General features: G+C 32.4%; 1 protein-coding gene across 7 annotated transcripts in view; it reads right to left on the bottom strand.

Annotated features, from left to right (window-relative positions):
- DSCAM (DS cell adhesion molecule) overlaps positions 1-24855 on the bottom strand; it is a 750733-nt gene that overhangs the window by 635375 nt on the left and 90503 nt on the right. For all 7 annotated transcript variants that reach the window (XM_074300489.1, XM_074300491.1, XM_074300490.1 and 4 more), the window contains exon 2: positions 9010-9327. In XM_074300489.1, the coding sequence (XP_074156590.1) occupies positions 9010-9327 (318 nt within the window). The remainder of the gene's footprint in view (positions 1-9009; positions 9328-24855) is intronic.

The following is a 24855-nucleotide window of genomic DNA, read 5'->3' as shown; positions in this document are numbered from 1 at the left end:
AGGGAATGCATGGTAGAGAATTTGTTAGAAAACTAACAAAGGGAAAAATAAAATTGATCCTACTATTGGTTGGAAAAAAATAAACTAAGCAGAAAAAGCAAAAATAGGAGAATCTGAGGAGAAATGCAAAAAGCATGCCACACACTAACAGAGAAATAAGGGGCTTCAATTATCCAACAATTTGCTGAAGCAATTATTTCTCTCTTCCTGTCAAAAGCAACAAAGCTATTTTTTCCTTACTCTAGTAAAAATTTATCTTTCATAAGTTGAAGAAAACAAGGGTGATGTGTATATGAACTAGATTGTTTCCCATGGGGAAAATATTCTTCTCCTAACCACTACCACCTCATTTGTGATAGAAGAAAAGAGAATATTTGCATGTAGCCTGATATGTAAATGTTTGGAGAAAACATATCTCATAGGGTTAGAGGAAAGAAAGCAATGATTCTCTGAAATAAAATATTTCAGGGGAAGTCAGCACAGGAATGATAGAAGACACTTAACAATGAAATTCTGAATACATACTGGGAAGCAACTCCAATGGCTTTCAAGAGTGTAGGAAACTTATTAGCATATATACACATATGTGTATACAGAACATGGAAACAAGGCCAGACAATAGAGAATGAATATAAGGATATGGCAAATTGCTCTTTTTTAGCAATGTATGCTATGCCACATTATTTTTACAATAGTTTCAGTCAAATGTAATGAGATTAAGATTTACGCTATACTCATCCTCCTCCTTTTTTCTTCCTCAACTGTAATAATTTTTTTCCCTCTTCATATAATATATTTTGCCCCATTTTACCTCCCCTTCCCAGTTCTTCCAATACAATCTCTTTTCCACCCCCAGTTTCTTTTTTGTATCATCACAATAAAGTCTAATTATATTTACACCCTCTAAGTATACCCCTAACAAAGATATAGTTCTCAAGAGTTAAACATATCACCTTCCCATATGGGAATATAAATTTTTTAACCTTTAGAAAATAATTTTCCTTCCCTTATACCTTTTTATGTTTCTCTTAAGTTTTGTATTTGAAGATCAAATTTTCTGTTCAGATCTAGTCTTTTCATCAAAAATAAATTAAAATCCTCTATTTCATTGATGACCATTTTCTCCCTGAAAGATAATGCTTAACTTTGCTAGATAGTTGATTCTTGGCTACAGTGCAAGCTCCTTTATTTCCAAGATATTATATTCTAGTCCCTTCAATCCTATAAAGTGGAAAGTGATAGGTCCTGGATAATCCTTAATATTTGAATCATTTCTTTCTGGTAGCTTGAAATATTTTTTTCTTGATCTGATAATTCTGAAATTTAGCTACAATATTCCTTGGAGTTTTCATTTTAGGGTCTCTTTCAGGAGATGATCGATGGATTCTTTTACCCTCTGGTTCTAAGACATCAGAGCAATTTTCCTTGATGATTTATTGAAAGATGTCATCTAGCCTCTTTTTTTCATCAAAGTTTTCAAGTATTCCAATAATTCATAGATTTTCTCTGTTGGATCTATTTTCCAGGTAAGTTATTTTCCCAATGATGTATTTTATATTTTCTTCTATTTTATCTTTTTTTTGTTGTTTTACAGATTCTTGATTAGTCATTCACTTCCATTTGATTAATTCTGATTTTTAGTGAATTACTTTCTTCAATTAGCTTTTTTATTTCCTTTTGTATTTGAGCAACTAAAATTTTAAATGAGTTCTTTTGTTCAATGGACTTTTTTTCCATTTCACAAATTCTGCTTTTTAAGGAGTTGTTTTCTTTTCCCATTTTGCAAAAATTATTTTTTAAATAATGGTTTTCTTCAGAAAATTTCTGTGTTTCCTTTTTTGAAGCTCTTATTTCCTTTCCCAATTTCCCAATCTTCTTTTTATTATCTTTTTTAATTCTTCCAAAATAGCTTTTTGAGTTGGATAGTAACATATCACCCTTTATGGCTTTATCTGAAGATGTTTTTCCTTTAGTGTCCTCAAGATTTAAGATCTTTTTTGATTATTTTTAAGTTGAGGTCTGCTCTTAAGGGAAAGGGGAGATTGTCCCAAATTTCCTCTACAAACAACAGAAGCTTCACACTGCCTGGAGCCAATGTTTCCAGCTTTCTTCCTGTGCTAAGTGGGCAAGGCCAAGTTCCATGTCTCACTATTTGCCTTCTGTAGTTGTGTTGGAGGTTTTACAGCTAGTTTGCTGATTCATTGACTTCTGAACCAGGGCAGAGTAACCAATGCTGCTGTATTTTGGCTAAACTTCCCAGTTAAATTCCCTTGGCCTTTCCATCGTGGTCCTCCCAGCACTAGGCCGAGTCTCCCCCATGCCCAATTAAAACAGAACTTTCTTGAAGTTCTTCCAAAATATTTTTTGCTGAAAATGTTACATTCCAAATATTTGTGAGTTCTTCCATAACATTCAGAAGCTTGATCTGGTGTTAATCTGAAGGAAGTCAGGAAGAGCTCAGACAACAACCTGTCTACTCTGCACCATTTTGGCTTCTCTTGGCTGAGCCTTGTATTTTAAACCTTCATAATAATTAGAGCTATCTAAAAGTGAAATGATTAAATCAAAATATGTGTCTCCTTTCCTAAGAGGTCTTCAAGAAGAAATTGGAGATAATTTGTTAGATATTTCATATATAATAAGGATTCCCTTATTATATATGAACTGGACTAGACCTTGCTGAAGCCCTTTCTTAATTTACAGATTCTGTAGTTATTGTAATTTAATGATAAAGAGGAGATAAATTCAGTAAGTAAAAAATATGGAAATTTGATGTAGTAGGTAGATTGGTGAAACTAATAGAAAATTCATGTAATAAAGGAAAGGTGAAGTATTACTGTAGAGTTATTGACACTAAGGAATGAGAGTAGAATGAGTTTATCAAGTAATTAAGAAATGATAATTGATAATAAAAGTATTACCATACATTACAAAATTTTGGGAAAGAAACAGAAGACTATATGAATGCTGGTTATTTTCCTCACTGTTGTCTACTGAATTAAAGGGTACAAAATTGAAAAAAAAAAATGATTGAGAAAGTCTGCCTCTTTCAAGTAGACCAAAGATGAGGCTGTTAAGTAAATTTCTAGATATAGATTCTTTTAACCCTGCAACACCCATATTTTTGAAAGTCAAATGAAGACCACCTATATAAAGCTCCAAGGGGTGACCAAAATAAGTGACTGTTGGACTTCTGGACTTTTAAGTTCACCAAAGAAGTAACTCAATGTGCTAATTTTGAAAGGCAGTTCCATAGTTGCTACTGGGCCCTAGTTGCTACTGAATAAATGTACAATTAATTTGTATCTAAAATTGTCTTTTATGGGTTGAGTGATACAATATATTCTTTATAGCAAGGTAGATAGAGTGCAGTGCACTCTTTTTTATTAAATGGAAATGGTTCATTTAAATTCACACTAATTTTAGTGTCATTCTGAAATAGGGGATAACAACTCCAGAGAGTGAGACTTTGGTCTAGACTCAGGTGCCATGACTTCTCTACTGACTCAGTATGTCCCAACTTACAAGAACTTATCTAATTATTCCAAGAATGTCAGTATATTTAGTGTATTGATGATTCCAACTTCTAGAATTAGACATGCTTAACTGGCTTTTAGTAGCCAATAATCAAGTAATGTGGAATAACCTGGGAATAGAGGTCCTGATAAGTCCTACCAGTGGCCTAATCTTCAGGCTGGATGGCAGACATATGAAAAAACTTTGAGGGCTGAGGCAGAAAAGTTATACATCTATACGAATTACCAGGCCAAAGGCTAGAAAGCACAGTAGTACATACTCAAAATCTCTATCTTTGGTGTCAGCACCAATGGAAAAACATTGTCAAAGCATTGTGTATATATATATATATATATGCATATATAATATATTACATATATTATATAATATATGTATATAATTATATATATAATACATATAATATATATATATATATATATTAGTTTAGTAGTACTACTACTAATTCATCTTCAGAGATGAATGCTGTCAGGTTGGAGTCAGTACAAGAATAGCAAAAGTTGTGGAGTCCATTGAATATGAATATTAGAGTGACTTATGTTACAAGTAATAGAAAGTCACAGAAGATTTTTAAAATATCTTGTAAGCAGTTCTAGGGTGAAGGATTCAAGATTCATACCCAGTTTTTTCACGTTCTAAAACCAGGGGTCTCTCCTACTATGTTGTTGTTTTGTGAATATAAATATTAGAGTGATTTTTGTGATATGAATTAGACGATCTTTTGCTTGAGATAGTTCCATACAATCCCTTTTAACTAAGAACAAGGTGATTTTTCCTGTGCATCTGGACTCTTGGTGCCAAACAGAGCTCCTATCTCATTCAACTGGTCTTGTGACTTTACCCATCTGATACTTTCTCATCTCAGAACAAAAAGGTTTCCCCTACTATATATTCAATAGCTGAGTTATTATGCACCTTACTTCTCAGATCAGGTGCTCAACTTCCCAGAAGCCATATAAATGATAAATCAATGTCACATTAAGAAAAGAAAAGATCTCTAGCAGTATCTATGAGTCCATCTCCAAAACAGAATTTCTAGATAAGTATGAACTATTTATGTGTGTGTGTGTGTGTGTGTGTGTGTGTGTGTGTGTGTGTATAGTTCAAGCTGAATTCCTCTGATCTTTTTTTTTTATTGCTTCCCCATTACAGTTGCCAAGACCTTAAGGTTCTTACACTTCCAGAAAATTCTGTACACCCTAAAGAAATGGCTCATTTTTCTCAATTGTCAGGCTCCCCTTCCTCTGAGATAAGTTCAGATAACTCTTTTCAAAGAAGAGTTAGGAAATCTTGGGGAAACAGCTTGCTTTATAATACCATAGAGGAGGTAAAACTTTAGTTAATGTAACTATGATGGACGTGCATTTATTTGGAAGAAAGGAAATTTTCTAGCTGACTTGGTGATAATTCTGAGTTCTTAAATGAGAGATAAAGGAGAGATCTTATTTAGCCCTAGGGAAGAAGTGGGAAAACCCCTTCATACAATCTATAAGGGACAAAGTTTATGTAAAAACCCCTTGATAAGATTTTCAGAGTCCTGGAGGAGGTTTAGGTGGGTAAGCCAGGGAATGATCATTATATCCTTCCTCAAAGATGACCAAAATGACACCACTATTTTGGGGGTCAAATATGACTGTAACTGTCAGATCCATACTAGCTCATGAAGCTCAATGATAGGTTGGGCAAAAATAGTTCATATTCAGTGGAGATGGCTTTAAATTTGCACATTTCATGTTTATTTTGAGGTACTGAAATTTTGTTTTGCTCATAAAATACAGTTCTTTGATGAGGGTATGCCATGCTGGACAATCCTATGCCAGTGTCTTTCATGTCTCAAAATCAATTCCAAATATCTTAAGAGAGATCTTAAAAGTGTTCTTATATTGCTTCTTCTGATCTCCATGTTAGTGCTTGTCATCTGTGAGTTCTCTATAAAATAGTCTTTTAGGCAAACATATTTGGCATTCAAATAAGATGACCAGCCCTCTGGTTTTGCACTCTTTGCAGTAGAATTTGAACACTTGACAATTCAGCTTAAGAAAGGACCTCAGTATCTCATAATTTATCTTGCCAAGTGATCTTCAGAATTTTCTTTAGACAATTCACAAATAGAAGTAATTCAATTTTCTGGCATGGTGCTACTATATTGTTTTACAGGCATACAGCAATGTAGGTTACCACAATGGTTTGATAGATCTACAATTTGGCAGGTAACCTATTACCTCTTCTCTCCTACACTTGATTTTGGAGCCTCTCAAACACTGAAGTAGCTCTAGCAGTGCATGCATAAACTTTATCATCTACGTGCACATCCCTGAAAAGCATAATGCCAAAGTAAATTTACCCACAAAATTCTAAATTTCTTGATTTGCCATGATGAATAGTTCCATTTATATATGATGCCATGCCAGCTGATAGAGGTGCATTTTCTTGGTGTTAATTGTTAAGTTAAAATTAGCACAAGCAGAAGAGAATCAATCCCTACTTTGTTGCATTTCAGTCTCAGAGGCTTCATTGACTGCACAGTCATGTGTAAACAAAAAACTGATGCACCAATTCTTTTTTCACTTTAATCTTGCCTTTTCAAGTAAATAATTTACTGTTGGTGCAGTAGCTGACCTTGATGCCATTTTTGTCCTCAGTGAAGATATCTGACAGCATTGCAGAAAACATTGTGCTAAAAAGCATGGGAGCAAGCACACAGGCTGCTTCATTCCCTGGATGGATCAGAGTATACTGAATAGGTTGCAGTATTAATTTAGATTCCAAGGAAGCATGCATGCAAGAGACTTATGACTTTTTACTATAGATCCATATTTATTACAGATAACTCGAGTGAAAGGCAATGATTTGTTGATTTACTAGAAGTATCATCTCTAATGTGGTCCTGACGTCCCTGGTACTATTTCTGCTCATTAACTTATTATTAACACCTTATGTTGAAACCCACTGAACTACAAAAAACTGTAGTACAACATCTTTCACAATAATCACATTAATAAAATTTGAGATTTACTTTTTCCAGAAGAAAGAATAAAAATCTAGGATTTCTGGCTTTTGTTTCTTCCATTTCTATTCTTTTTTTGTTAATGGTGACCTTTGCAGGGAGGAAAAGATGGTATGCCTAAAGCACTGAAATTATTTAAATGGTGGAAGGTCCTCTAGAATGTCTTTAGGATCTTGCCCCTATGGAAGTGGTATGTGATAAAACCAGGGTTCCCTTATTTTCCTGAAAAAAGGGATTAGTTTTCCCTAAAAAAGGGAAGGTGTTCTTGAAAAATGATTGATCATTGTTTCACTTGACACAGGTTCATGTTTAGTTTAAGGCTTTAAAAAGTCTGGTTTTTATGTATATATGTGTGTGACTAAGTGGTTGACTTAAGATCTCACAAATCACTAAACAATGTTGTCGGCTGATAAGATGAACTTCAATGTGGAGATAATGATGGTTGCATTTAGAAAACTTAAGTGCCACTTGTTAAGATATCTTTATGCTCTTAGAGCAAAGTAAGCTTTTTTTTTCATTAACTGTTCAAAAGTCTCTCATTTTGTTCTAATATTAAATCTGAACTAACAGAATTTCTTCCTGTACCTAATAATTAACAATATAACTCCCAGTTCTCAGTATTGTGCTTTCCCATCTATTAAATGATGTTGGGGGCAGCTAGGTGGCACAGTGGATAGAGCCACCTAGCTGCCCCCAACATCATTCATTAATTTGAATACAAAACTAAAATCATTTAAGAGTTTAATTTTTATGTGGTGCCATTTTTATATTGCTTCTTTTAGGTACACTACTTTTCTGGTTTTCTTGAAGATATGCTTCTAAAGATCTAAGAAATTATTTCCAATGTAACCACAGCCAAAATGAAGTAGTAGAAATGACCACCTAGCAATATCAGTCACATTCTTCCTTTTCTCTCCATGTAACAAAATTACAAGTAGCAAATTATAAACATTCCATATTTTATGTACACATTGTAATTTATTCAACTGCTGCCATAATTGCAATAGAAATTAAATCTATGTCTATTTTGTGATAGCTTTTTAGAAGATATAAGAAGACATTCTTTGTGATGTTTAGAAATCCAAATGAGACAGTTTACTTTTTTATTCAATGTTTCAGAAACAACATATAGAGTGGATAAAGAGCTTACCTTTGAATAAGAATGTTGTGGGGAAAGTTCTCACCTCTGACACATACTATTTGTGTGTTAGTTATAAAAGATCATTTAATTTCTCAATGCCCTAAGCAACCTGTATAGGACTCTAAGTGTCATATGAGTTGTTGATATGCATTAGTGGAGGAATATTGGAAACAGGAATTCTGTGGTACCTAACCAAGAAAATTACAGGCATAAATTGAAAAAAGAAAAAAAATGATTGATAGATTATGTGTTCAATTTGTATTCTCCCAAAGTCAAAAGAAAGTAAGGAAGATTGCATTCAAACCCTTTACCCTATCCACACACAGCGTTTTGACTGGACCCTATATGGCAAACTTATGGGAAGGCAGAGAGAAGAGTAATAGATATTGGAAGCTATGTAAGGATGGCAATCTTCATCACTGCAAAAAATATACATAATGATGAGTTCATGCCTTCTTTTGAGTATTCATTATTGACCATATTTGCTTTCCCATTTGTTTATAAGGTATACATATACATATATATATATGCATATATATATATACACATGCTTACATAGATACATTTATATACAAATGTGTATATATCTATATGTCTTCATAATATATTCGTACACATATTTGTGCTTTGTAAAAGTCTAGAATCATCTAGAAAATTCCTTTCTGATGAGTTATCCTGCTCTTGCTCTAAAGATAATTCTAGATCCTTAAAGGCTCTGCCTGCATGGTACAAACTATCCTACCAAACTAGAAAGAATTTGCATATAGTCACAGATGGATAGTATGTCTTTAGTCCAAAGGCTAATAGATAAATGGAGAGTTTCAAAATTAGATCAACTAGTGGGTAATGATTTTTCTTAAACCTTAGCTAAAGTGTTGTCAAAAGGCCACAATCTAAATTGATGGAAGGAATAATCTATAATATGAAATTACACATCCATAAAGTATGGGGGGTTTTTGTATATGTATATACTCTCTAGTGATGCTTAAGATAAGTATTTTCCTTCTAACTTTTTTTTTTCTGTTTTAAGGAGAGAACAATCACTTTGGTTCGATGTATAATTCAGTTAATTTTTTTAGCAATTTATTAGATGTAATGTTTTGTTTTACTTTGGGTTTGCTACTTCAATTTCAATTCCTACTGTCTTAACTAATCAATACTCAAAATTTTTTCTTAAAAATCACAAAATGTGCTAAAATAATAAACAATCCTATGTTGAATGGATCATAGATACTCAATACTCCAGTCTTTAACTTGCCTCTCAACTCACTAATCATACAGTAAAAATAGATTGTAGAATAGAAGAAAATGTAAATTTTGTTCTTACCAGCCTTAATGTGGACATCCTGGCTTCTGATTTTCCCTGAAGGATTTTCAGCTGTGCAATAGTAAGTGTTATCATGGATTAAGGTACTAAAGCTTGAAGGGGGGAAGGGGAAAATTTGGAGAGTGCCATTGAGGTGGACGTGGCGGATCCCTGGAACATCGTAGATCTCCTCGCCCGTTGCTAGGTACCATCTGAGTGTCACAGGTGGGATTCCTGCTGCAGGACAGGGAACCAAAGTCCCTGTGGTGCTTGCAAACACTACCTCTTGCAAAGATGCATTGACAAAATACAGACTGGAGTGTAGATCTTCACTGACAACTGCAAAGGAAAAAAAGACAGTAAAATATATGTCCTTAAGGCCTTTAACTGAGGACATTTTGATATGCTACACTGAAAGCCTTGTGGAGTCTATAACCCTGACATTGCTCAAATGTCTCCTTTTTTTTTCCTTCACATACCCTGGCTTAGACTTCCTTCACCTCTTACTGAACTATTACAACCGTAACCAAATTGTTCTATTCCAAGATTTTCCCCTCTCCAATCTATCATATACATAATTTTCAAAATAATCTTCCTGTGACATGGGACTGATCAAGTCATTCAACTACTCAAATGCAATTAGTTTGTTCTCTGTTGCCTATGAGATGAAATTTAAAACTCTAATCTGTCTTTAACCTAACTCTTCTATAATTTTTTCATATACTGTGACTTCCAGAAGAAAAAGCAATAACAACAAAACCTCTAGTATTTCCATTACTAACTTCCCAAAATTTGCATTTCATCTTCTCTGTCTTCATTCAGGATACCCCTTACATTTATAAAGTACTGTTTTTCACCTGAACATATTAGAACTCTTAATTCCCTTCAAGGCTCACTTCATATGAAACCTCCTATATGAATTCATTCTTAACTCTCTTAGTTGTATGTCCCCTTTCTCAAATTTCTTTTAATTTACTCAGATATGTTTATGTTCTATCTTCTCCAGTAGAATTCAAGTTCTTTGAGGACAGAGACTATTTCTTTATTATTTGCATAGACTAGACACTTAATAAATATTTGTTGTATTGAATCAAAAGTCATGATGAAATAAAAAGGTTAAAATGAAATGGTTACAAAATAATAATTTTAAAAACCAAGGACAGGGATGAGGACTAGATAATTAGATGTTAGCATCATTTTACCTTGAGTTCATAGACTCTCTCTCTCTCTCTCTCTCTCTCTCTCTCTCTCTCTCTCTCTCTCTCTCTCATCTCTCTATATATATATATATATATAGTCAATTTCTGGATTTTTTCCTGACAATTTATAGAATGGATTCAAATAGAAATATTTAAAAAGTCTTAAACAAAAAATTATTGAATGAAACTACTGAAAAATATAAAATACATACAAATAAATCAAATTCTTATGTTAGATGTTTAAATAAAACAAAACAAACCTTAAACAAATTATAAAACACCTTATAAAAAACTATAAAAATGTTTGAATAGGTATTATACATCACTTAAAGAAAATACACAGAACCACACAAACATACGAGATACTAATTATGAATGTGAAAAGAACAACTTTTCACTAGGAATTTTCCTTTTTATACCGAGATTAGAATGAGAATTCTTTTATTTTTAAGTCTCATTTTAGCAGCTACTATGGTAAAATGTAAGATTCTCCCTTCTCACAAAAGCTAGAGCTAATTACTCAAATAGCTGCTCTTTAGCCAATGGAGAATTTTCTGTAAATGGACTTAGGCACCAGTCTATACATTACCTTTAAATATAATTAAGTCTAATATTTAAACTAATCTTCAATGAACACGACTGCTTTTTTATCTGAACAGTGTCCATCACATTGTATCATTTGTCTAAGAGAGTAATATTTTTGAAATTGGACACAAAATTTTAAACTCATTTTTCTGAAGTATTTGCTAACAATTTATTTTACTACCTCCCAGGTGGCAGATTAGAAAGCAGCAGTCAACCTAGCTTCCATGACTAGTAGAAAAATTAAAGAAGAAACCATAGTCAGTCATTTTTCCAGCTGAAAGTCACAAGTGTGATCTTTAGGCAAATGAACAGGACAGGAAGTTTGGGCCTATGGAATACAGATGAGCTAAATTACAGATTTACTGTGTAGAGTTTTCTGTGTAGCACTCAGAGCAGATTCTGGACTTGGTCTCCTGCCCAGGAAAACAGCATAATTAGTCCTTCAAGAAAGGCTGGGATTACTGACTCAGAACTCCAAAATCTCCCATATAAAGGAGCAACAAGGTTTCCTAGAACAGGTTTCTTTTGTTTTCAAACAAAAACAAATAAATAAATATTATGAGGTCAAGGATGTATCAGATACCCTGCAGTAGAGACCAACTCCAAAATATCTATATCCAAAATACATATGGATATTTTAAGTCAAAACATATCTTGCACAAAATACCACTTAAATGATTATTAAAAGAAATAACGAAAGAGTTTTGGTTTTTTTAAGGGAATAGCAAGGACAAGGTAATATCTGACCAACCAGTAGAAAATGGAAAGAATTAATAGGTAGGAAATGAAAGCAATAGAGAAAATATTTGAATGAGAAATTAAAATTGTGGTGAAGAGGACTGAGAAAGATAATTAACAATTTGGAAAAAGTAGTACAAAATTTACCTAAACTTCAGAAGTTAATAACTCTATGGAACAAAAAAATCATAAAACTAAATGAAAACTTTGGAAAAAAATAGAACAAGATGTAAGATATAGATAAAAAAATCCTGGAAAACAAATTAAGGACAGATAATTTAGAATTATTAGACTACTTGAAATTCATGACCAACTAAAGAACATAAATTTCCACTTTCAAAAAATTATAAGAGGGTGGAACCAAGATGCGTAGAGGACACACATTTTTTCCTAACCTTCTCCAATGACCCTCAACTAATTAGCAAATTCAGCCTCTGAATTAGTTCTGGATTGGAAGAATTGATGAATATTGGGAGTACAGCAAATTACCATCAGAAGATAATTTTGAAGATTACCAAAAATGATCTCTTTCAGTGGGATGCAGAAGGAGGTGACCAGGCACAGATAGGCAGAGCATGGATACCAGCACATGCTGTGCAGATCTGAAGAGAGGTACAGTCTCCACTGGGTGGTGCAGATCTCCCCTCCCCCATGGAGAAGCTACAAGGAGGAATCTGCATCAGTGTTGGCTAGTCTGCCCTGGTTGCAAGTGAGTAGATCAGTAAGAAATTATAAAAATTCCAACACAAACACAAAAGATAAATAGTGAATCCCAAAATGCTGAAGTCTGACTGGACTTGGCCATGCCCACTCAGCACCCAGAGTAAGTCAACACTGGCCCAGCACAACTACAGGCACTTCAGAACTGTTAGAGAAAGCTTGGAAAACCTCCTTTCCTATAAAAACAGATCCTAACATTTTTTTTAAAATTGAGTAAAAAGGCAAAGGGAACTCTAATCATAGACAGTTTCTATGGTAAAAGAAAAGAACATATTTTGAAGCCTGCAGAGACTAAAAGAAGATTGTCTCCAGATGAAGCCCCAAAAGGTGGTATAACCTGGTCCCCATCACACAAGGCTCTCCTAGAAGAAATTAAAAAGGATCTTAAAGAGAACCAGAAGAAAAATGAGGAAAGGAAAGGAAAACTTTGCAAGAGGGTTTGGAAAAGGCAGATAACTTATTAAAAGAAAGATTTGACAAAATGGAAAAATAAAACAACTCTATGAAAAACAAAATTTATGGAAGTGGAAAAGGAAAATAACTCCTTAAAAAACAGTTTGTGAAATGGAAAAAAAAATCTATAGAATAAAACAACTCATTAAAAACTTAATTGGTCAAATAAAAAAAGAAGTAAAAAGTAAATAAAGAAAATAATTCACTAAAAATCAGAACTGAACAAAAGGAAATGAATTGTAGTGTTCTTATTCATTTTCTGGAGGTCTTGGAGCAGCCTTCCTTTCAGTTCAGTAATAATCACAAGAGTAGCCAGGTGTTAAAGTCCAAAAGTCTTTATTTTCTCCTTCACCTGGTGCTTAGCTAGCTTTCTCATGGCCTTCGGAGGGGACTTGGTTTCAGTGGAGAAATGCAGGAGGATAGGACAGCCACAGTGCTGATAAAGATGGAATGAATGAATCTGTTTTTCAGTCTTCCAGGAAGGTCACCAGGAGCCTGACCAAAGATGTAATCCTTGATCTTCTCTGCCCTCACTCTGGCTGAGGCTCCCAGCTTATATGCTCTACACTGAGTATAAACCAATTATTATATCACTAGGAAACCATTATTTGTTGTAAGATTAAATCAATCATACTAAACTTAGAGAACTATTAATCACCATTCTAAACTAGATAACCATTTTCCTCATCAATTCTACTGAGTTAGCACCTTGTAAGAATCTTAGTTTCAGAGTTCTGGCACATACCAATGAATGACTCAATGAGACAACAAGAATCAGTCAAGCAAAATTTAAAAATGAAAAAATAAAACAAAATGTAAAATACCTACATGGGAAAACAACTGACCTGGAAAATAGATCTAGGAGAGCTAATCTAAGGATTATTGCACTCTGAAAACCATGATGAAAAAAAGAGCCTAGAAACTATTTTTCTTAAAATCATCAAAGAGAACTGCCCTGATGTCATAGAATCAGAAGGTAAAATAACCATTGAAAGAATTCACAAAATACCTCCTGAAGGAGAATCCAAAATTAAAACTCCAAGGAATATAGTGGCTAAATTTAAGAACCATCAGACCAAAGAAAAAATATTACAAGCAGACAGAAAAAAATTCAAATACCAAGGAGCCAAAATAAAGATCACCCGGAATCTAGCAGCTTCCACCTTGAAGGATCAAAGAGCCTAGAATCTGATATTCTGGAAGGCAAAGGAACTCAGAATGCATCCAAGAATAAACTACCTTGCTAAACTAAGCTTTTTTTTCCAGGAAAGAAAATGGGCATTCAGTGAAACAGATTTATTCCATTAATTTCAGATGAAAAGACTAAACAAACAAAAAAGAAAAATGACTTCCAAATACATTCAAGAGAAGCAAAAAAATTAAAAAGAACTCTTGAGAATTGTATTTCTGTTATGGATACACATAGAGATGGCATGTATAATTTGATTTTACTGTTAAAAAAGGAACTAGAGGTAGATAGAGGATTATATCAGAAAAAGGGGATAGTATAAGTAAAAAAGAAGGAAACTACATCTCATCAAAAGCCAAAGGAAATCTATTTGAGGGAAAGAAGGTAGATGGATGAATATTGTGTGAATCTTATTCGCATCAGATTTGGCTCAAAGAGAAATATTTGATTTACAGAGAAACTTCTCTCATATTATTGAAAAGTGGGAGAGGAAACGTGAAAAGGGAAGGAGTAGGCTAAATAGAAAGGAAAATGGAAATTTTAGGATAAAGGTATAAGAAAGGAGGAGGGACTCTAAAGGGAGAGGGAATCTAAAGGGGGAGGGCTGCTCATAAGTTAAATATTGGGAAGGAAGGAAAGGCAAAAAGTAAAGAAAAAGTATAATCTGGAAATAATAAGGAAATACAGAATTAGTAGTTTTAACCATAATGTGAACGGAATGAACTCTCTCATAAAGCAGAAGCGGATAGCAGACTGGATTAAAAGCCAGAAACCTACAATATGTTGTTTACAAGAAATACATTTAAAGCAGAGTGATACATACAGGATAAAGGTAAAAGGCTGGAGCAGAATTTATTATGCTTCAGGTGAAGTAAAAAAAATTTAAAAAGCAGGGATAGCCATCCTGATCTCAGATCAAACAAAAGCAAAAATTGATCTAATTAAGAGATAAGGAAGGAAACTATATTTTGCAAAGGGTACCATATATAATGAAGCAATATCAATAATAAATATAAATGCATCAAGTGGTATAGCATGGAAATTACTAACGGGGAAGTTAAGAGAGCTGCAAAACTATAATAGTGGGATATCTCAACCTTGCTCTCTCAGAATTAGATAAATCAAACCACAAAATAAATAAGAAAGAAATTAAAGAGATAAATAGAATACTAGAAAAGTTAAATATGATAGATCTCTAGAGAAAATTCAATGGAGACAGAAAGGAGTACAGTATTTTCTCAGCATTTCATGGAACCTATACAAAAATTGACCATATATTAGGATATAAAGGCCTTATCAAAGGCAGAAATAGTAAATGTTTTTTTTTTTTTCAGATCATGATGCATTAAAAATTACTTTCAATAAAAAGTCAGGGGAAAATAGACTCAAAAGCAATTGGAAACTAAATAATCCCATCCTAAACAATGAATGAGTAAAACATCAAATCATAGACACAATTAATAATTTCATCCAAGAGAATGACAATAATGAGACAATAACAAATGTGGGATTCAGTCAAAGTAGTAATAAGGGAAAATTTTATATCTCTAGAGGCTTACTTGCATTAAATAGAGAAAGAGAAGATCAATGAATTGGGTTTGCAACTAAAAAAGTTAGAAAAAGAGCAAATTAACCCCCCCAATGAAATACCAAACTTGAAATTCTAAAATAAAAGGAGAGATTAATAAAGTTGAGAGTAAAAAAAAAACTATTAAATGAATAAATACAATCAAGAGTTGGTTTTATGAAAAAACCAACAAAATAGATAAGCTTTTAATAAATTTGTTTAGAAAAAGGAAAGAAGAAAATCAAATTTTTAGTCTTAAAAATTAAAATGGAGAAATTTCCACTAGTGAAGAGGAAATTAGAGCAATAATTAGTAGTTACTTTGCCTAACATTATGCCAGTAAATGTAATAACCTAAGTGAAATGGAGGAATACCTACAAAAATTTAGATTACCCAGATTAACAGAAAAGGAAGTAAATTGCTTAAATTGTCCCATTTTAGAAAAAGTAGTAGAACAAGCTATTAGTCACCTCCCTAAAAAAATCCCCAGGACTAGATGGATTTACATTTCAATTCACCAAACATTTAAAGAACAATTAACTCCAATACAATATTAACTATTTGAAAAAAAAAAAAAAAGGGAATGAAGGATGCCTACCAAATTCTTTTTATGAAACAGACATAGTACTGGCTACTGATACCTAAACCAGGGTAGGATGAAAACAGAGAAAGAAAATTATAGATCAAATTCCCTTATGGATATTGATGCAAAAATTTTAAATAAAATATTAGCAAAGAGATTACAGAAAATCATCCCCAGGATAATATACTATGATCAAGTAGGATTTATACCAGGAATGCAGGGCTGGTTCAATATTAGGAAAATTATTAGTATAATTGATTATATCAATAACTAAATTAACAAAAACTATATGATAATCTCAATAGATGCAGAAAAAGCATTTCATAAAATCCAAAATCCTATTAAAGACACTAGAGAGTATAGGAATAAATGTATTTTTCCTTAAAATAATCAGTATCATCTATTTAAAACCATCAATAAACATCATATGTAATGGTGGAACCATTCCCAGTAAAATCAAGAGTGAAACAAAGTTGCCTATTATCACCATACTATTCAATATTATGATAGAAATGCTAGCTTCAGCAATAAGATATGGAAAAAAAAGATTAGAGGAATTAGAATAGGTAATGAGGAAACCAAATTATCACTCTTTGCAGATGATATAATGGTATACTTAGAGAACCCCAGAGATTCTACTAAAAAGCTATTAGAAATAATGCACAAAGAATGTTTGTAGCAGCCCTTTGTGGTGGCCAGAAACTGGAAACTACGTGAATGCCCATTGATTGGAGATTAGCTGAACAAATTGTGATATATGAATATTATGGAATATTATTGTTCTGTAAGAAATGACCAACAGGATGATTTCAGAAAGGCCTGGAGAGACTTACATGAAATGCTGCTGAGTAAAATGAGCAGGACCAGGAAATTGTTGTATACTTCAACAACAATACTATATGATGATCAATTCTAATGGATGTGGCCATTTTCAACAATGAGATGAACCAAATCAGTTCCAATAGAGCAGTAATGAACTGAACCAGCTACACCCAGAAAAAGAACTCTAGGAGATGATTATGAACCACTGCATAGAATTCTCAATCCCTCTAATTTTGTCCACTTGCATTTTGGATTTCCTTCACAGGCTAATTGTACACTATTTCAAAGTCCGATTCTTTTTGTACAGCAAAACAACTATTTGGACATGTATACATATATTGTGTTTAATTTATACTCTAACATATTTAACATGTATTGTCAACCTGCCATCTTGGGGGGGAGGGGAAAAATTAGAACAAAAGGTTTGGCAATTGTCAATGTTGTAAAATTACCCATACATATATCTAGTAAATAAAAAATATTAAAATAAAAATTAAAAAAGAAATAATGCACAACTTTAGCAAAGTTGCAGGAAACAAAATAAATCCACATAAATCATCAGCACTTTTATATATCACTAACAAAATCCAACAACAAGAGATACAAAGAGAAATTCCATTTAAAATAACTGCCAATAGCATAAAATATTTGGGAATCTATCTGCCAAGGGAAAGTTAGGAAGTATATGAGCAAAACTCCAAAACACTTTCTACAAAAATAAAGTCAGATCTAAACAACTGGAAAAATATTAAGTGATCTTGGAGAGGTTGAGCAAATATAATAAAGATGACAATACTCCCTAAACTAATCTATTTATTTAGTGCTATACCAATCAGACTCCCAACTATTTTCATGACCTAGAAAAAAATAGCAAAATTCATCTGGAAGAACAAAATGTTCTTTGAATTTCAAGGGAACTAATGAAAAAAATATCAAATGAAGGTGGCCTAGCTGTACCAGATCTAAAACTATATTATAAAGTAGCAGTCACCAAAACCATTTGTTATTGGCTAAGAAATAGACTAGTTGTTCAGTGGAACAGGTTAGGTTCATAGGACAAAATAGTCAATAACTATTGCAATCTAGTGTTTGACAAACCCAATTTTGGGGATAAGAGTGCACTATTTGACAAAAACTACTGGGAAAATTGGAAATTAGTATGGCAGAAACTAGGCATTGACCCACGCTTAACACCATACACCAAGATAGAATCAAAATGTTTTCATGATCTAGGCATAAAGAATGAGATTATAAATAAATTAGAAGAACATAGGATGGTTTTCTTCTCAGACCTGTGGAGGAAGAAGGAATTTGTGACCATAGAAGAACTAGATTTCATTATTGATCACAAAATAGAAAATTTGATTATATCAAGTTAAATAGATTTTATACAAACAAAACTAATGCAGGCAAGATCAGAAGGGAAGCAACAAACTAGGAAAACATTTTTACAGTTAAAGGTTCTGATAAAGGCCTCATTTCCAAAATATATAGAAAGTTGACTCAAATTTATAAGAAATCAAGCCTTTCTCCAATTGATAAATGGTCAAAAGATATGAACAATTTTCAGATGATTAAGTTGAAACTATTTCTACCTATATGAAAGAGTGTTCCAAATCATTATTGATCAGAGAAATGCAACTTAAAACAACTCTGAGATTCCACTACATACTTGTCAGATTGGCTAAGATGACAAGAAAAGATAATGATAAATGTTGGAGAGAATGTAGGAAAACTGGGACACAGATGCATTTTTCGAGGAGTTGTGAACAGATCCAATCATTCTGGAGAGTAATTTGGAACTATGCTCAAAAAGTTGTCAAACTCTGTATACTCTTTCATCCAGCAGTGTTACTACTGGCCTTATATCCCAAAGAGATATTAAAGAAGGGGAAAAGACCTGTATGTGTGAAAATATTTGTGGCAATACCATATAATATTGAATAAGACAGGATAAATTCAGGAAAGCTGCTAAAAAGTGGGCAACAAGTTGGATAACCCCTTCAGATACATTCTATTCATAGACTTCTGTTGTTTTATAACTTTGATTCTTACTTTATGGTTGACCTCAATGATTATTTTATATTAATGATGCCTATGTAAATTGTTGCAACCAAAGGGAAAAGAATAAGACAATCATGCTCTATACAACACTAAGGACAAAACAGTACAATTATTTTTAAAATATTTATTTCAAAGAGTTATTATAATAAAAAAAATTATAGGCCTTAATGCTATGAGTTCTGCCAATTTTGAGAGGTGTGATTTGCAAATCAATAAAACTAATTCCACAAACCACACAAGAAAATCAGTTTCATTATTTTGAGATCAAAGCTGGTAAAGTTATCCAATGCATCCTGGCCCATGACCAATTATCCTGACTTTTGTCTTTCCTTTTGTCTCTAGAAGAAACAATGAGATTGATAACTTTATGTAACTCTGCCTCATTTAAATTCAATTAATACTCAAGTCAAGACAATATTCCATGAAGCCATTGGTTTTACAACTCTTTTGACAAAGAAAAAATCCCCTTCAGCTTTGAACCATAAAGGTTTCAGGGTGAAGAAAGTAGAATTCTTAAATGATACTTGTATCAGGTACTTACAACTTTTGAAAATGTAAAAAAAAAATAATATGTTATTAATGTTTTGTTAATTAGCTAAATGGACTTCCTATTAATTGAGAGCTTAAGAAAATTAAGGCAGAGAAGATGTATGGTCTTCTTGCAGTCAAAACAAAGGTTCTTTCTACTGACTACTTAGATTATGTTAAACATTGAATTTATTAGTAGAAGCTACAGCAATGCAACTAAATCACTTTCTATGAAGAAGAAAAAGTTATCAGCTGAAAATGAAATGATTTAGAAATTCCTTTTATTTTTAACAAAAATTCCTGATTTATTAGAACAAAGTAAATATAAAACTGTTTTTTAAAATCCAAATTTCTGATTAATTTGAAAACAAACAGGCTTCATAAACATAAAAATTTCTATCTAAAAGGAAAAGCTAATCATTAGTTATTTGGAGAATAACTTTGAAAGCTGACAGAATATATTTTATAATATAAATAAATGTGACAAGTTTGATTCTATAATGGATGAATATTGATTTGGTCATTTATCTTCAAGCATCTGAACCTTCCTGCCATTGCCTATTCAAACAATTTTGTTTGTATAACTGTCCTTTCTATTTGCTATAATGTCTGTTTTCCCTTTTCCTCTCCTCTATTGCTCTCTATCATGAACAACCATGAGATCTGTTTTTCATGAGTCTTGAAGATAAAATGCCAGGTATATGATCTCTGGATTGTATTTTTATTGTCTTGAGTCTAAAATTTATGTATTGTAACTCATGAAAAAAATGTACTAAATTAGCATAAAATTGAGCTATCAAAATGTGAATTCAGTCATATGGCATTTTAACATGCAAGAAAAATCTCCAACTAAATTGTCCTATGTGGTTAAGCACAATCTAAGGAATAAAATTTAAAGCCTTATCATTGATATAGTGAGCTTATTATGTTATGCAATGGTGAATTCTTACTAGTTTTCTATTTTATTTGCTTAATATCATACTTTAAACTTTTTTTGGTAGAGGCAAATTCAATTTGCATTCAATGTCATCAAACAGCAAGAAGTGAAATTCTTAACAATAAAAAACAGCAGTTTATAAGGGTTAAAATCACTCTGAATTGTGCAATTATTCTTTACATTTTAAGTCAATAGCACTGGATTATATGTGTGTCTGTGTGTGTGTATGTGTGTGTGTGTCCTGAAAGTACACATATTTTGAAAAATACATAAGGACAAAAATGGGAAAGATTACTTTTATGAACTATTTGAAAGTCTTTTGATTTTAACTTATTTTACTATGAATTTAATGAAGACATTTCCATATGTAATGTAGAATAGAAAAGGAGAATTATATGTTAAATTAAAAATCTCTACCATATACAGTTTACTTTGGAAAATACATTCTACTTTTAATGTTGTCCTCATTTGTTTATGTTTCCTTTGGAACATTTTTCTGGCTGTTAAAAAACTGTTTCATGGTGTAGTAGAAAAGTGCTGAAATTAGAATCAAGAAGACCTGAATTTACATTGGTGAACCTGGTGAACTTCTATTTGAGTGCTATGTGACCCTGATCTAGTCATTCAATTTCCCTCAAGTGCATTTTTTCACTTATAGGGATAAAACAGGGATATAAAATAGGGATAATAGAACTACTTATTTGATGATCTTCTATGTTATTTGCATGGTTGTCACCCCTGCTTCTACAAATAATTGGGGTAAAAAGTATTTTCTTCCTTGTTCCTCTATTTTTAAATAAAATATTTATTCTGTTCTGATCTTATTTTGGCAGTCAATATGAGATCTTGGTCTAAATCTAATTTCTGACTTCTTTTTAATTTTCCTAATATGATCTGTAAAATTATGAATTCTTACTCCTGTATTGTTATGTTGGCATTGTCATTTTTTTCCTTTATGCCCAGCTTTCTTTGACCATTTTTGAGCTTTTCTTGGCAGAGATACTAGAGTAGTTTTCCATTTCTTTCTCCAGTTCATTTTACAAATGAGGAACTGAATAAACAGAGTTAAGTAATTTTCTTAGAGTCACACAGTTGGTAAGTATCTGAGGCTAGATTTGAACTCATGAAGAGGAATCTTTCTAGTTCCAAGCTCAGTCTTCTATTCACAGTATTATCTAGCTGTCCCATGGTACTGTATATAATGTACCTAAAATGTTCCACTGAGTGAATTTTCTATTCTATAGCCAATGCCAAATAATTTTGATGATTACTACTTTGTACTATACTTAGAGATTGGGTACTGTTCACCTCATACCCCTTTTTCTCCTATTTTATTTTTTTACTAATTCAACTGAGGTTTCTGATTTTTTGTTCCTTTAAATGAATTTTGCTCCTTTTTTCTAGCCAACAAAGCACAGCAGGCAGAAAGAGAAAGAGAAAATACAGAAAGAGAAATTCTATTCAGAAATTCACTCTATATAAAATATTAAGTATTGGACCTTTCAAGAAACATACATGATATACATGGATACAACTATGAAACATTATTTGCAGAAATACAAACCTATCGATGTAGAAGGATAGTAATTACTTATGTTTGAGAGATATATCTCATAAGAAAATGATAATACTATCTAAAACAATATATTTATTTAACATCATACCAACCTAATTATCAAAGAATTACTTTAGAGTCCTGTATAAATAATAAAATTCATCTGAAGGAATAAAAGGACGAGTTTCTCAAAGGAAATAATGAAAAAATGTGAGAAGAAAGAAGATTTAAAGATACTAGGTTTCAAATTATACTACAAAGCAGTAATTCTTAAAAATATTTACTAATTTTTAAAAATAGGTCAACAAGTGAAGTGGATTAGGTTGATTGGTTGTTGTCCTTCGTTCTTCAAGAGGACCAAAATGACAGCACTATGCTAGAGTTGAATTACATTTTGCCCAAGTATAGCTGATGAGATCAATATGAGCTCAGAAAGCTTTGCCACAGGTTGGACACAAATAATTCATATGAACATTTGAGGTGGCTTCTCTAACTTGGTGCATCTCACATTTCTTCTGGGCTAATTCAATTGTTTTGTTCATACAATGCAGCAACAGCTTTTCTGATGAGGGCATGCCACATTGGGTGGTCCTGTTCCAGTGTCTCCTGTGTCATACAATTAATTCTAAAACTCTTAAAAGAATGGGTTAGGTAGATAACATTCAGAAGCAAAGAAACACAGTAAAATAGTTTAATAAGCCCCCAAACCATAACTGAGTTAGGAACTCATTATTTAAATTTAAAAATGTACTGGAAAAACTAGAAATCAATCTGGCAAAAAAATAGGTTTAGACTAATATTCCATACCATAATCCACAATGATATCCCATAAGATTTATGGCCTGGATACCAAGTTATATCATAAAAAAAATTGGAAGAATAAGAAAGAAACTGCATTTCCCAATTATGATTAAAGCAAAATGAGTTTGGAAAATAAACTGAATGACTTTGATACATAAAGAAGTAATATAAACCAGTTCTTCCCCAAACCTGTTACCAAAAAGTCAAAGAAAAAGCAATAAACAGAATTTTTATTGTTAAAGCTATCTTATGTTGGAAGAAGGAAGGAGATAGAAACAAAGAAAAAAGAAAAGAAGAAAATGGAATATGTTAGTAAAGAAAGGGAGGAGAATGAAACAACTAAAATAATTGGGATACAGAAGTAGAAAACTATATAGGCAGAGAGGAAGGCTTAGGCTTAGTGGATATTGCTTAAATATCATTTTCATCTGAAGAGATCAGGGTAATATAGAATACACATAGAATGTTAGGTACACAAATAAATTTAACTCAACAGGGAAATATAAAGATTTTAAAAAGATAGTAGGTTCAGGAAAGGATTAGTTTTAAATAAAACAAATTCTAACCTTATTGAGAGGATCACTATAAAGGATTTAAGAGAAAAAAAAGGGTAAGGATCAGTGATAAAAATCTGGATGAAGGAAAAAGAAGAGACACAGGAAAACAGAAGCAGATTGAACCACGCAAATCATTAATCCTGAGCACATTCCTCCTTCACCAGCCTTTTCAATTTAAAGTGGAGAGGAAAAGTGAGAGAAAAGTAGAGAGCAAAAAAAGGGGAAAATTATAATACATTGGGATAATGGGAAATACACAATTAGCAATTATAACTATAAAAGTAAATATAATTAGTGTATCCCAGAATATAAGAATATAGTAGAACTATTTCAAAGCAACTGTTTGGTCACGTATACATATATTGTATTTAATTTATACTTTAACATATTTAACATGTATTGGTCGACCTACCATCTGGAGGGGAGGGGAGAAAGGAGGGGAAAAATTGGAACAAATGGTTTGGCAATTGTCAATGTTGTAAAATTCTCCATGCAAATATCTGGTAAATAAAAACTATTATAAAAAAAAAGAATATAGTAGAATGTCAAATCCAACAATATCTTGTTTATAAAAAAAATACATTTGAAACAAAAATATTGCCATGAAGTTAATTAATTGCAACAAAACCTATTGTACTTTAGCTTAACTTGAAAATGCATTATTATTATAATGATAATCTTATATGAGGCCATAAGAAAAACAAATTTGAATAAAAGAGATAAACAAGGAAATGGCATTCTGATGAATTTTACTATAGATAATAAATTAAACATTAACATTTAAGATATATACACCAAATGATCTTACTGCTAAATACTTGTACACTTGTAACCCATAAGAATTCATATTATCATGACAGAAGTATGTATAGAAATAGTGTATGGCATAAGTATGAGTTGAATATGAAGGCATATTTTTCTAGAAAAATAAATCAATAAGTGAGAAAGAGGGAGAGGGAGAGGGAAGCAGAGAGAGAGAGACAGACAGACAGACAAAAGGAGGGAGAGAGAGCAAAAGAAGGAGAGAAAGAGAGAAGAAAAGGAGAGAAAGGAGAGAATTAGAGAAGTACAGAAAGAGACAGAATGAGAGAAAAAGTTGATAGGCATCCACTCAGTTTCCAGTTTCTTGCCACTATGAAAAGGGCTTCCACAAACATTTTTGCACATGTGGGTCCCTTTCCCTTTTTAAGATTTCTTTGGGATATAATCCCAATAGAAAAATTGCTGGATCAAAAGGTATGCACAATTTGGTAACATTTTGAGCATAGTTCCAAACTGTTCTCTGGAATGGTTGGATCCATTCACAGTTCCACCAACAATGTATCAGTGTCCCAGTTTTCCCACATTCATCATTATCTTTTCCTGTCATCTTAGCCAATCTGACAGGTATGTACTGATGTCTCAGAGTTGTCTTGATTAGCATTTCTCTGATCAATACTGATTTGGAGCACCTTTTCATGTGGCTACAAATAGTTTCAATTTCTTCATCTGAAAATTGTCTATTCATAGTCTTTGACCAGAAATCAACTATTCTTGAGGGTGATTTAGAACTATGACAAAAAGGTTATA

This window comes from Sminthopsis crassicaudata, chromosome 3 (genome assembly GCF_048593235.1).
Source record: "Sminthopsis crassicaudata isolate SCR6 chromosome 3, ASM4859323v1, whole genome shotgun sequence".
Lineage (NCBI taxonomy): Eukaryota > Metazoa > Chordata > Mammalia > Dasyuromorphia > Dasyuridae > Sminthopsis > Sminthopsis crassicaudata.
Note: the sequence above shows the minus strand (reverse complement) of the source record. Positions and strands in the feature narration are given on the sequence as shown.